At 32.0% G+C, this 14,433-nt stretch overlaps 1 protein-coding gene across 1 annotated transcript; it reads left to right on the top strand.

The window, feature by feature from the left end:
• Positions 1 to 1,628: 1,628 nt before the first annotated feature.
• Positions 1,629 to 7,646, top strand: LOC130803577 (BTB/POZ and MATH domain-containing protein 3). Its single transcript, XM_057667745.1, has 4 exons — positions 1,629 to 2,286; positions 4,289 to 4,637; positions 5,452 to 5,722; positions 7,152 to 7,646. The coding sequence occupies exons 1-4, from the start codon at positions 1,865 to 1,867 to the stop codon at positions 7,370 to 7,372; spliced, it is 1,263 nt and encodes a 420-aa protein (XP_057523728.1). The 5' UTR covers positions 1,629 to 1,864; the 3' UTR covers positions 7,373 to 7,646.
• The last annotated feature ends 6,787 nt before the right edge of the window (positions 7,647 to 14,433 follow it).

Raw genomic sequence — 14,433 nt, forward strand, 5'->3', positions numbered from 1 at the left:
TTACATATTTAAATTGATTTTTTGATTTTTATTGATTGATTTAATTATAAATTATAATAGTTTTATTGTTTATATTGATTTTTATTAATTATAATTAATTTTTATTGATTAAGATTAATTTTTATTAATTAAGATTAATTTTTACCATTTTTTATTGATCAAACTTAATTTCAAACAATTAGAATACAAATTTTTACCACGACCCAATTAGACTTGTTAAAACAAGCCGATTGATCATCAAATGCAATCCAACAAGATATCATGTAGTTTTTTTTCCGTTATAATAAAAATTGTAATTTCATATTATAATGAGTCAAAAATAGTTTTTCAACTATTCACCCAAATAATACTCCTAAAAATTAACGAAACATTGATCAGTTATGATTTGAGAATATTGCTACAGACTTCAAAAATTCACCAAATTTTAGGGAAAACGGGATAGATTAATTTTCTTTTATAAATTGTTGTGAAAGATGGTCTCTTCAACAGATGCATTAGGTACATAAGTTAAATAGTCCAATTAATACAAATTAAAGAAAAAATAAGAATATGAGCTCACAAGAGTAGCTCATCATCATCATCTTACCCAGTGTATCCCGGTCATAGAAAACTATGGTCAAGGTCTGAGGAGAGAAGAAAGACGACAATTTATACCCATAGAGGAGCGTGCGGTCAAAGAGTACTCCCTCGGTTTTGTCTTCAAAGGAAGAGAAACCTGCAACTTACATATAAAATAAATAGAATACGTATAAATAACTAAAAATAAAGATAAAAGTAAAGAAAGATGTGAAGAGCGATAATTAAAGGCAATGAACAATAACAAACGATGGGTATAAGGGGTGGGTTTGGTAATCTAAGACGTGGATAAGGCGCCGCCAACTGCCCCTATCCCTAGTCAGGTCCCTGGAGAGGTGAAGTTCATGCATGTCACTTTTAATCTGTTCCACCCACGTTCTTTTAGGTCTTCCTCGACTTCTCTTGCCCTCCACTATGATGCATTTGATCCTTCTTACTGGGGCATCATGTGTCTTTCTCTGCACATGCCCAAACCATCTCAACCTGTTATCCCGCATCTCAACATTCTGACCCATACAAGAACGCTGGCCTAATTGCAACACGGTAAAATTTAGCTTTTAATCTCCTCGAAAACTTTTTATCACAAAGCACCCCGGTTGCTGCTCGCCACTTTAGCTAATCCGCTTGTATACGATTAGTAATGTCTTCATCAATCTCCCCATTACTCTGAATCACCGATCCAAAATATTTGAACATGGATGTACATGCAACAACTTTTCCCTCTATGGTCACCTCTGACTTCCTTATCGATTATGTCCCACTAAAATTGCATCGCAAGTACTCTGTCTTCGTACGGCTTATGCGCAACCCTTTATCCTCCAATGCTTCCCTCTACTCCTCCAATTTACTATTAGCCTCCTTTTTTATTTTTACAACCAAAACAATATCGTCAGCGAAAAACATCTATCATGATTTACTGTAAATACTCTCTAATCGGGTTCAATTAGATTTTCGAGTCTAAGCAAAATTGGACCGTTCTAGACCGGACCCACAACATAGCTCCATGGCTTACTATATAGGAGTAAATTCACCTGATTATTCGTCGTGCGCGTGCCCCTTATATAAATACTCTCTAATTTCAAGGAAAAAATATCGTAAATTTTGGATCACTTCCATAAATTTTGACATCCCCAAACCTAAACCCCCAAAATTCCCCCCCTTTTCTCCTCGATTTAACCCTTAATTTCCATTAATTGTCAAACTAACCTCAAATTCAGATTCTATTTAACCCCTTCTCCATCTAGAATCCCCAATTTTGCAAATTAGGGTTTGATCAAATTCATGAAAAATGGTGAATTTCGACGCCGGAGAAGTCACGAATTCAACAGAAGTCTGGAAAAAGCCGGAAATTTCCGAAAATTCAACCTCTAAATCCGTAATTGAGACCGTTAATGGATCCCACCGTTTCGAAATCAATGGATACTCTCTCGCGATAGGTATGGGTGCTGGAAAGTATCTTTCGAGCGACATTTTTACTGTAGGAGGGTATGATTGGGCGATATATTTTTATCCAGATGGGAAAAATCCAGAAGATAGTTCGTCTTATATTTCCGTATTTATAGCGCTAGCAAGTGAAGGAACAGATGTGAGGGCTTTATTTGAATTATCGTTGAAGGATCAAACTGGGAATGAAAAACATAAAGTTCATAGCCATTTTCAGCGTGGTCTTGAAAGTGGTCCATATACTTTGAAGTATAAAGGGAGTATGTGGTATGTTTTTGATCTTTATTCTTGTGTTTTGAGTAGTGAAAATTTCGTTTGTTTGCAGTAACTTGTTAAAATTTTGAGAATGGTGTAGTTTTGAATAAGAGAACAAACACTCGAAGCACATATAATGCAAGAGCAAAAGCAATACACCAAATACCTTAATGGTACCCTCTCCACTCACAAAGATTTGTATTCTTTAATTACAATTGAAAATTACAATAAGAAAAGATTCAACAAAAGCTCAGAGCTCACAAAAACTCAAGAGTTTCTCTCAAAATACAAGAAATACTCTCTCACAAGGTTCAATAAAATACAAAGCTTTCTTGCACTCTTTCTCATGCTTCATCTGACCCAAAACACCCTCTTTTTAGACTTAAGAAGGTCAAAAAGGGAAAACCTAGGAACCCTTAAAATCATTTACGCGTGCAAACTGCAATTTGAGGTCCTGACAGGCTGCTGGCCTCTTTCTGATTATATTCTTGATTGAGACGTACCGTTGCTATTGCTTGGTCAAGCAGCTCTGTTTTCACATCTTTATGAACGTATTCTTGCTTCAAACTCATGATGAATGCTCTTCCTTGCTTGCCCATCCATGTCTTCATCAATGCAAGATAACATACGACTCATTGACCCAATAAGTGATCAAATGCTTCACCATTGGGTGATTTGGTTCTTGCATCAATAGGTGTTTTTCTGGATATATATTATAGTTATTGAACGTTACAATTTGTTGTTTGATTTTCATGGATTGTGAATTCTGATTGCTTTTATGGTTTGATTTGTATTTGTTATATGTCATTTTTTACCCAGTTTTATCTGCCAACATCAATTCAAACAAAGCCCTTACATCCGGCTTGCTAACAGTATGCACACCAAAATATAAGTAAATTAACTTTCGGATTCAAATCTGGATAAAAGTATATAAGCGCCCTTTTTTTAAATGGTTCAACAATCGAAAATCAATAATGAAATTGCTTGTACTCTCTATGCTCTTCCTCTTACTTTTACAGCCTTCTAATAGGCCCAAGGGGTCAAAAGAATGATTTCTGTAATTACCCAAAATTATAGGCATGCTAAATAGCAAAATGCCTTGCTGGTTTGAGCAATTGCAGTGGCTGTCTTCTGTTTCTTCTTCTGCTGCGTGCCTGTGAACAGTTCTTTGCCATGGCTTTCTGCAATCTGACGAGCAGGAGCCCGATGTTGTTTCGGTGTTTTGCTCTTCACGCTGCTTGTTTGAGCATGTTGGATTTTCATTTGAGCAGCCCTCTTTTGGACAATGTTTCCTCTTCTTTGCACCATATTTATCCCGGCAATTGCCCATAATCATTGTACATTGATGTCAAGAGAAGCACAAACAAAATTGAATAATAGCACAAACATGTAATGTTGAATGCTTTTGTTTTGTAGGAAAATTCTCTTTTCATAATAGTTTCGATCATACCATTGTTTTTTAAATTGTGTTCACTTGAATCATTAGATGTTTAAGATAGAATTTTTGATCTTATATTTCAATTTTTCCACTTTTAAATCTTTATCTTCTTTTTTGATTCGGAGGTCTACAATCCACCCTTCCATCTAGTTATGGTTTTTTAAGGAGTATATTTTTATTTCATACTTCTTCACTATCCTTCTTTGCTACCCTACATTTGTCACACCTATGAATAACATCATTATACTCGGTTGTATAAGCAATAATAATGTAGAGTAGGATAAAGAAATGATAATAGTATACTATTTGAGTAGATTATAGAGTATTTGCTAATTACTTAATTCCATATTTAAAGTTTTTGTGAAGAAACTTTGTTTTCCTTATTATGAATTTGTACAACCCCCTGTATTCCGTTGGCCTCTTTTTACAAGTACTTTGTTCATTTTGAAGGAATAGCTTCTTGAGTTTCTTTTGATTGCAAAGATTTGTTCTTCGTTGAAGTACCACATTCTATTTTTGTTAGTGCTGTCTTCTTGTCTGAATCAGTTATTGTGTATTCGTTAATTTTTATATTAGGGGCTACAAACGTTTTTTCAGAAGATCTGCAATGGAATTGTCAGATTATCTGAAGGATGATTGTCTAATACTGGAATGTACTGTTGGAGTAGTTAGAAGTCGTATGGAGAGATCTAAACAATACAGTATATTCATGCCACCATCTGATATGGGAAGTTATTTTAAGGATTTGCTTGAGAGTCAAGTCGGTTGCGACATTGTGTTTAAAGTTGGAGAAGAGAAATTTAATGCCCATAAATTGGTTCTGGCTGCTCGTTCTCCTGTATTTAGAGCGCAATTCTTTGGACTTGTTGGAAACCCTAATATGAATATGGTGGAAGTTGAAGATATAGAACCTTCCATATTCAAGGTATGTTGTTGTTATTGTATACCTTGTAGATTCTTGTATTCACCTTTTTTGTTTTCATTTGTGTTACTTAACATGTATTAATGCAACTTAATTTCATTAATCCTGTGATTTTATTTGGAGGGAGAAGGGGTTGTAATTTCTGTTAGTGACTAGATTAATGAACTACACATGTTGTTTCTTATCTTTTATACAAGTTCCAACATTAAAAAATTGTGTGAAATTTATGTGTTACTTACATTGGCTTTTTATTAGTAAATGATATTTTGAATTAGAACTTAATATTATCTGTCGTGCTTTCAACTCTTTCAAATTTTCCTCGTGTATGTACGACTTCTTTTGCTCTTGTTTCCATTTTTGTACTAGATCACTTGAGTCTTGGTAGTCTTCAAGTCTTGGTAGACCAATAACAGGGATATGGTGTCATGCAATTTTTTTTTCTTTATGATAATAACTTGTTTATGCAAATTTAGGATTTTTATAGAAAAGGCATTGCCTTAGGTAGAGTCTAATATTCCATTTCTTTTAGGGTTTGTAATTAACGTAATTATATTATCTCTACTTGTTTATAATCTCTTATTATCAACTGATATGCTTAGTAGTTTAAATACATTCACCGTATTATTACTAAATGGCAGAGCTATGCTTCTCTTTGAAATGTTTTCTTTTGTCAATTGTTCTTCTCTGCTCTGTCCCAATCCTTTTGAACTCTTTTTTGGTGGTGTTTGATTGTGTGTTTCCGCCTCTATTTATGCCAGTTTTGTCATATGGGGGCAAGTACCAACTTTCATTAACTTTCCCTTGGTTGAATTTGCAGGCTATGCTAATGTTTATATACTCTGACACTCTTCCAGATGTTCATGAGATAATGGGAACAAATTCTTTTTGCTCGGTGACAATCATGGTGCAACACTTGTTGGCTGCCGCTGATCGATTTGGCCTGGATAGGTTGAAACTACTGTGCGAATCCAAATTGTCTGATAAAATTACCATAGATACTGTGTCTACAACCCTCTCACTTGCGGAGCAACACAGATGTGCCCAGCTTAAGAGTGCTTGTTTAAAATTTGCTGCCGCAAACTTAAATGGTGCGTCTACCCTGTAGATTTTGATGGCCTTGCGTTAGGTTTGATGTTTTAGTTCATTTTTTTTTTATTTTGCTTGTTCAATCTACGTACTTTTTGCTCACTATTGCACCCAGCACAACTGTCAAGATTTTTAACATAAGCAATCATTTGATGATGAGGACCATGAGGTACTACTAAAGTTCTGTACTGATAAGGCTGAGTGTCTGAGTTGGACAATAAAACTAGAGGAGTTAGGTTTTGGGATATTATTGAGCTCATTCAAGTGTTTCAACTGTGAGAGCCTTTGTTCTTTCTGATTAGGGGTTTAGGGTTCTCCTGCAAGAGTAAAATTAATGTATTTATTCTAGTAGAAAATCGTTTTAAAGAGTATATGCCGTGCCACATAGTAATTAATCTATTGCAGTTATTTATATTGTTTATAACAACCATTGCATTGCATGAGAGTGACAAAAAAAACTAAGCTGTAGAAGGCAATATTTTCATTCTGTGGTTAGACGATAGAGAAGGTGTTCCTTATTAGTTCGGAAATGTTTTGATGGAGGATCTGAGTGCTGCATAATGAGGGATGGTGGCTAGCACTTATGTTTGAGTGGTTTTTGAATTTGAGATGGTTTCCATGGCCATAGAGGGGTGCACATAAATTGGTGGCTACTTCTAGCTTTGGACAAGAATCAAATTTTTTATTATACATCAGTAGTACCCATCAATTTTTTCAGTTAGATGCAGCCTAATACTCATCACATTTTTGGGTTATATGTCATCAGCTTGTTTTTCTTTTTTGATGTTAGAATTCTGATTCTCTGACAGAAAGGGAAATTTTAAAGTGGAGGATGAGGGGTTGCAGCCAAAGAATGATTGTTGATGTTACCACACTTCATGCTTGAATTTTGTTTGAATGATGAAAAGTTTGCATAAAGATGGTGCTAGCTTTTTCCAGCATGGAAATTTGTTTCTTTATAATGTTTTATTAATGACAATGTGATTCCCTACTGGTGCATTTTATAGCTAATTGCATCTTCTTAGGTGGATAAGCGGCTTCAAAATAGTTTTTAGTGGCAATTACGGTGTATGCGTGTGCGTGTGTTTTTGCATGCAGCAAAGCTGTTTTCTTTTATACCTTTTTTCTTTAGTATCAGGAACTGTAAATTTCACTTCTTTGTTAAAAGTACGAGCTAAATACTGAGATTGAATATACATGCAATCAAAATCGTACTTTGGAGGAGTTATTTTGCCATCTTCTTTTACTTTGACATGTGTATCAGTCTTTTGGCCTGTTGGTGTGGGAAGAGGTTTGTTCATGTTCCTTTCTTATTTTTCACTGTTGTGCCAGGATCTTCTCAATAACTTGGCTATTTCTTTGATATTGGAACTTAACCAGTGATTTTTTCCAAACGAGAAATTATATTTGGTTTATCGTTTTATTTTTCAGCGGTGATGCATTCAGAAGCATTTCGGCACCTGGAAGAGAGTTGTCCATCACTATTGTCAGAACTATTAGTGACAGTTGCTTCAAAAGATGAAGGTTCTGGGCCTCCTCTGAACAAGAAAAGGAGCAGCAGCAGTGTGTTGGGGCTTAATCTAGCTGCAGACGGAGGAATCCCTTCAGAATCAGTGAACCACACAGACAGACGCCTCAGGAGACGCCTTTAGTTTGAGTTCTTCCGTGCTGATATAGTTGCTCTTAGTTGTCTAAATTAAGATGGTTGTCAATAGCTGTTAACTTGGGTCCATGTTAAATTCATTTGGTCTTGGTCTAAGTGTAATGGTATCTTTGTTAGTTTTTGAAAACTGAATTTCGAGGTCTCGTTTTCTTCCCCGACAAATTCCCCAGAAGAATATACAATAATACTAATGTCTTCAATTGCTTCTGAACTATATCGTGTATAAGTATAATGTGCAAAATCGTTCTCTCGAGTTTTTACTATATGTTCTCTCCAACTGAGCTTAGCCTTTTCCGTTGCAAACTTGAAGGGATCGGTAAAACACATAGTGAGCTACTTGAAGGGATTAGGGGACTCCATAGTGAGCTAGTGAAATACTATACATGACTTCTATCATCTCTTATTTTGTGTGCTAAAGTAAAAATGTTATGGGAATATATTATCATATTCATATGTAGTACATAATAGAAACTAGCGACTGTTCAATAAAAAAACATCAAGAAAGGAGAATTATAATTAGTTATGACTAGTGAATTCAAGCTAGTATATCAATATGCCATATATGTATGAGCTACTCTTGTAAGAGACCGTCTCGGCGACATTAAAACAAGAAGTCGATATGCTAATAATTTTTATTATTGACTATTTAACCTATGTATAATGCGCGTCTTACTGTGAGACCATTTCATACAAGAATCTATGTATATGTATCGATGCTTTCTTTTCATGAAAACTAGCTAATTGGATTTCTTGGTATCGGAAAAGATTGGCCAAAGGAAGGTGCCAATTGCAAACTCTCTCTTGAACGCTAAATCACCCTTCACCGAGAGTCCATACTCTGCAAAAAGCCTATCAAGAGTGGTTTCCGACATGCGCTTGTAGTCATCTATAGTGTACCTAGGGTAGTGTAACGGCATTTGAAAGAACTTCATCACTCTATTACTCTTCTTCTGCTTTCCGGTTTCCATCACTTCTCCCTTACTCTTTAAAATCGAAACAACTTCCTAACCTCCCACCTATCAGTTTTACTTTTGTTGCCTAACAGTTTTTTTAAAAAATCTGATACAACAAATCTCTATTATTACGATGACCCTATAACATCAGTTATATATACAATACACCAATACGTGATTAGAAAAAGTTGTATGTGCATGAATGGTAATCACAAAGATAGGATGATGTACCATATTTTTGTAGTTGCTAAATGCATGTTATTACAACATATCATGCAAACTATGTTTTCTTTGTAGTACACACACATGCACATGCATTTTCAGCCGTACGTACATAAATTGATTGAAGTGAGTGAGTGATGTAAAAGAGTCGTTAATTAGTACGGTAGTTTCAAGTTTGTGTGGGCAACAAATGGTTACGTGGTATTCATTTGATGTTCAAGGACAATCGTACATTTTACGTTTATCACTTAATTTGTTGGTATTACTCTTATTACTACTTCTAATGACTAGTTGTAAGAAATATAAGCAATGGAGATGTTCCACCTAATTTTAGATTTCAATATTTATCTATACCTACAGTTGTTTGGCAAAATAATTTGTTAGAAAATTTTAGTTTATTTAGGTAAAAATAAATGATTATGTGTTTAAATAATTATTTAATGCTAGTGTTTGATAAATTATCTAGTTGAAATAACTTGTTATTAATTAATTAATTTACAAATAGATTTAATTAGGCTCATTGTTACCTTAACCAAAAAATGTTTAATAAATGACTTTTCAGTCAACTAATAAAGATAGCTATTAAGCCAAAATGAAAGGACAAATTTTATTAGCTTTTCTCTGTAAATAGTTGGTCCATCTTACTCGTTGTTGTTATAGTTTCTTGCTTTTATATATCGCTATTTTACTTGTTTTTATCTTACTACCTCCTTTTACTTTTAACTTTTATGTTTATTTTTATTTTATTTTATTTTTTGTTAACTTTTGTTAAGGATAAATGTGTGTTATAAGTTGCAGGCTTCAGGGTAATTACCGGCTTCACTCTCATTGAAGATTCTTTCTTGAACCGAGTCACTCTTTGGCCGCACTCTCCTTTAGAGTATGAGTTGTCGTCTGTCTTCCCTTTCTAGTCCCTGAACATAGTTTTTCTATGAACGGAATACACTGGGTATGATGATGATGATGATTTCTATAAATAGTATCCAACTAATTTAAAAAGCCAACAAAAACAGTCAACACTTTTAATTGGTCAAACAAGTCTAACTACAAAACCTATAACTAAAGCTAATATTCTTTTGCCAAAAAACCTTATATAGAGAGATCATTTAAACTTAATTTAATTTAAACGACTTTATTTTTTTATTCTAATTTAATATAGTTTAAAACCCTAATATTTAGAGATAAATTAATAATGAACATGGAAATTAAGTAAAACAATAATTCTTAAATAATCAAACACAATCAAATCGCTTTTAGTGAAGATACTTAAACAACTACTTTAATATAATTAATGAAGTGATGCCTTATTAGAAAAATGTTTCATGTTTTATTATGTATATAAAAGTAGCTAGATTCAATCCTAATTCTTAATTAACTATTATGAAGATAAATTATTATAACTAATATTTTTAAATAAAAGTCTAATTGATTCTAAATATTCTAAAACGATAAGTTTTTATCGATGTCACCATATACTAATATTACAGATTCGCCCCGATAAAAAGTACCATTACCAAGCATCATCAATTCACTAATGAAATAGACCAATAAATACATATTACATCATAATTTCAGTTGATCAATAATTTGAGCATTGGTATGACAATATTACCCTACAAATATTAAATACCAAAACAAAAACAAAACATGAACAAATACATGGAGTAGTATCGTAATGTTTCCATCATAATTAAAGCAGCCAGAAATTGCCACATAACCAACCTAATCATACATTGTTTGATGAATACAATTCATATGTATGGAAATTTCATATAATTAAAACCAAATACCCGCTCTGTCTTTCTTAATTTGTATCAATTCTTATTTTAGTGATATTACATCATTTTCTTTTTTGACAATGGTTCCATTCATAATGTAAAAATAAAACCGTATCACCGTATTATAAAGGTTTTTGAATTTACCGCGACCAAAATATAGGACACATTGACCAAAAGATCATCTGTATTGGTCGTGTATTCCGTTTGACGACCGTAATCGAAATCTTATTTTTGCCCTATGATTCCACCTTTATTCTTTTAATCTCATCCATAAATCTATATTTGTTATTTATCTTATTCTCCGATATACCCGAAAAGCAATGAGTGTTAAATAAGAGAAACAGAGCGAATATTTGCTAATTATAATTATAGTAGTTAATAATTGACTGGGGCCTAATTGCTTCAGTACATTAATACACAGGATAAGTTACTGTTCCATTTTGCTCATAAAAGATTAGAGCCATAGAAAGAGTTTAAATTAGTTAGAACTTTCAATCATTGAATCTCTAATTTAAGCCATTTATTTTTTTATAGAATTATTTATGGGCCTATGGGAAGGTTCCCTGTAACTAAACGATTTGTATGGGGTTGAATGTTGCTATCAAAATTTTTACACTAATTCTTAAGTGGGTCTAGTCTCATCATGAGACGATTTTAATAGGGTCACTCCAAGCTCCAAACTATTTAAAAGAAAATTTGCTTCTTATACAACGGTAAATTCAGATTTCATTGTTTTTTGGGAAATTCCACGTGGTAACCCTGAGGTTCTGGGTTTTTCATATGGTAACCTAAACTTTTAAAAAATCCACGCGGTAACTTTGAGATTTACCAACTTCTTCCACCGTGACCATTTTGCACTTAAAACATTAGCAAACGTGAATTTCGAAGTTTAAACACTGTTGTACGCCTATTTATGCGACTCACCATTTCAAATTCCATCAGTTTCAACCTTTTCTCTCAAAACATAAACCCTAACTCTGTAATCTTTTATCAAAATCACATAACCCTAATTTTAGGGAGAAATGTGATTTAGATGAAATATGGTTGATTTAGGGTTTATGTTTTGAGGGAAAATGTTAAAACTGATAGAATTTGAAATGGTGAGTCGCTTAAATAGGCGTATGACAACCTTTAAACTTCAAATTAACGTTTGCTAACGTTTTCTGTGCAAAAAGGACACAGTGGAAGAAGTTGGTAAACCTCAGGGTTACCGCGTGGAGTTTTTAAAAGTTTTGGTTATCATGTAGAAAATCTAAAACCTTAGGGTTACCACGTGGAATTTCCCTTGTTTTTTTAATGTTTTTTTTTATTGATGAGCTTTTTATATGAATTTGTGTCACGGTGAAATGGTCTCGTACAAATTTTGCTGATATTTTAATTTTATTGGTTTTAGAAGCTTAATTAATGAATAAAAGTTAGAATAGCTTTGAGAATCAAGTCTTATCACTCTTTTTTTTAATTCTTATCCACACATTTCTCTAAGTTTAACTATATTTGTAACACCTTCAAATTTCCTCCCATCCTTTACGATTTTGATTTCGTTAAGGGGTGAGAAAACTTTTCCCATCATTCTTAATACTTTACATATTGCATATTCAAGATACAAAGTTAGTATATAGTATTGTTGCAAGTGTCTAATGACTCAAAGGAGAGATATAATTATAAGAATAGAGGATTAGAGTTATTATTATTATAGCTTATACTGTTATACATTATTTATATCATTGATTTTATTACGTAATACATAAAAAGTTCTCACTTTAATTTTTGCAATGTAATAAACTCAAAAAAATACACCAATATTAACCTAAGATAAATAAATATCCAATATAGTTACTATTATGTTTAAAAGGTAAAAGTATAAGACAATTTCAGTATTTTGAACAAGACAGGGTTCGAGTGGAGGTATTTTTTTTTCCTAAAAGAGGCGAACATACCATACCCGATATCCTAAAAAGGGAGTAAAAAGAAATACGCGCAATCAAAAAACCCGTAGTGCTCTAAACCTAATTACTATTATGTTTAGTCCTTAAAAATGTCATTCGCATGGGCCATTTTAAAATGATTACCATTAAAAAAGAAGGGGAAAACAACAATTGTACTCCCAAATCCTAAAGCTAAATGGCATGAGTAGCACAAATGCATAAGAGAAAGAGACAAGTGAAAAAAATGAATGGGGTAGTTTAGTTAATCAAAGCCTAACCATAAACCAACCACAAGAAAGTATTTGATTGAGTGGCTCATTGTAAATTCTATGTTTATGGGGGTGGAATTCGCCAACAATTTGCTTTAAGGGTGGTTCACTCAATTTATTTAGTCCCCACTTATTCTCTTGATTTCTCTTTAAATTCTATTCTATTTTCTTTGGGGGGGTGATGGTGAGCCATGGAAATGATTGAAAGCATATGCTTATGACTTATGAGTGTGACTACCAACTTTTCAGGTTGGCCTTATGGGTCCCAATTAGTTGTTAGAAATGTTGGTCAAACTTTAATTAAATATAATATAAAAGAATTATATAAATAAATGTAGAGTAATTTTTTATTAAAAAAATATGAGTTGTTAATAATTATTGTTTCGACTGAAGTAATATATATCGCATTTTTAGCAGTAGGTTAGAGAAATTCTACAATAAATAAAAGAGAATTAGTTTTCCATGTAGGTATTGTGATACTTCGAAAGTCTTTTTAATTATTAGGTTGACTCGTGATTGTACCATCCATCCTTTTAAGTTTTCTTAAATAGAATATTTTAGAGACGAATTGTAACAATGAATTTGTATTCATCTATAAAAAAAATTTCATGCGAAAATCTAAATATATATATATATATATATATATATATATATATATATATATATATATATATATATTTCAATATTTGGATCTACGAAAGAAAATAAAATTACAAGATTAAAAGAGAATAAGAGAGTATTTTGTTAATATTGTTTGACAGGAGTACCCCATAAAAAATTTATTTGAGACTTGACTTTTTCTCATTATAATAATAATTATACTAACTACTCCTAATTAATAAATTAAAAACTTTACTAACTGCTTTACTATAAATTATGATTCCACTTAAATTAATATTAATAAAATGAAAATTCTCTCAATAATTTCATTTATTAAAAAAATTAATTTTAAAACTATTATTAATAAAATAATAATTTTTTTGATATAATAAAATAATAATAACTAGTACTCCCTTCGTTCTTTTTTGATCTTCCACATTACTATAACGGGTAGTTTTAAAAGTTCTTTCACTTTAGAATACTTTCTATTTTTAGAAAGTTTTTATCCCATTTTTACTCCTTAAAACCTCCATTTTCTTTTAATGTACCCTTTTTCTTTTATTTATAATTATTTTCTACTCTCATACTTTCAATACAATTATTACTTCACACTACTATTTAATTAAAATAATACCCACTACAACTTCATACTTCCAATACAATCATTACTTCACACTACTATTTAATTAAAATAATACTCACTACAACCCAAAGATTTTATCTTTCTTAATATGTGTGAAAAAACCCAAAGTGAAAGATCAAAAAAGAACGGAGGGATTATTATTTAATAAATAATGGTGCCAACATAGCATAGTGGTTAAGATGTTTCCTTTGATCTTTTTAATAATGGTTTGATTTTCACCATATGTATAGATGATTAATTCGCTAGCACTTTTTAATTGTAGAAATTTTTTAGTGTATCCTCTATAAAAGAAATATTACCTTAAGTTATTTCATATTAATTTCAACTTTATTAAATTAATTTTGATTAAGATTTTATACAGGAAAAAAAAATAAAAGGAGGATTCTAAGTAGGCCTAACTTTCAATTACAAGTCCAAGGTATTAAAATCCAATCCAAATTAAGGCCTTTTTTATATTTTAAAATATTTATATTAGAGAATTAAATTTTATCTTTATTGAAAATAGTATCGTTTTTTTCTAAATAAGTTCTTTAGTTAGATTTTCGTTTGGGTTTTCTCTTCACTTAGCCTACAATAACCGGCCCATTAATTGAAATAAAAATGTTATTTACAATGAATATGTAATGCTTAACAAAAACAAGTATAACTTAATAAAAATAG

The sequence above is a fragment of the Amaranthus tricolor genome, chromosome 17 (genome assembly GCF_026212465.1).
Source record: "Amaranthus tricolor cultivar Red isolate AtriRed21 chromosome 17, ASM2621246v1, whole genome shotgun sequence".
In the NCBI taxonomy this organism is placed as follows: Eukaryota; Viridiplantae; Streptophyta; class Magnoliopsida; order Caryophyllales; family Amaranthaceae; genus Amaranthus; species Amaranthus tricolor.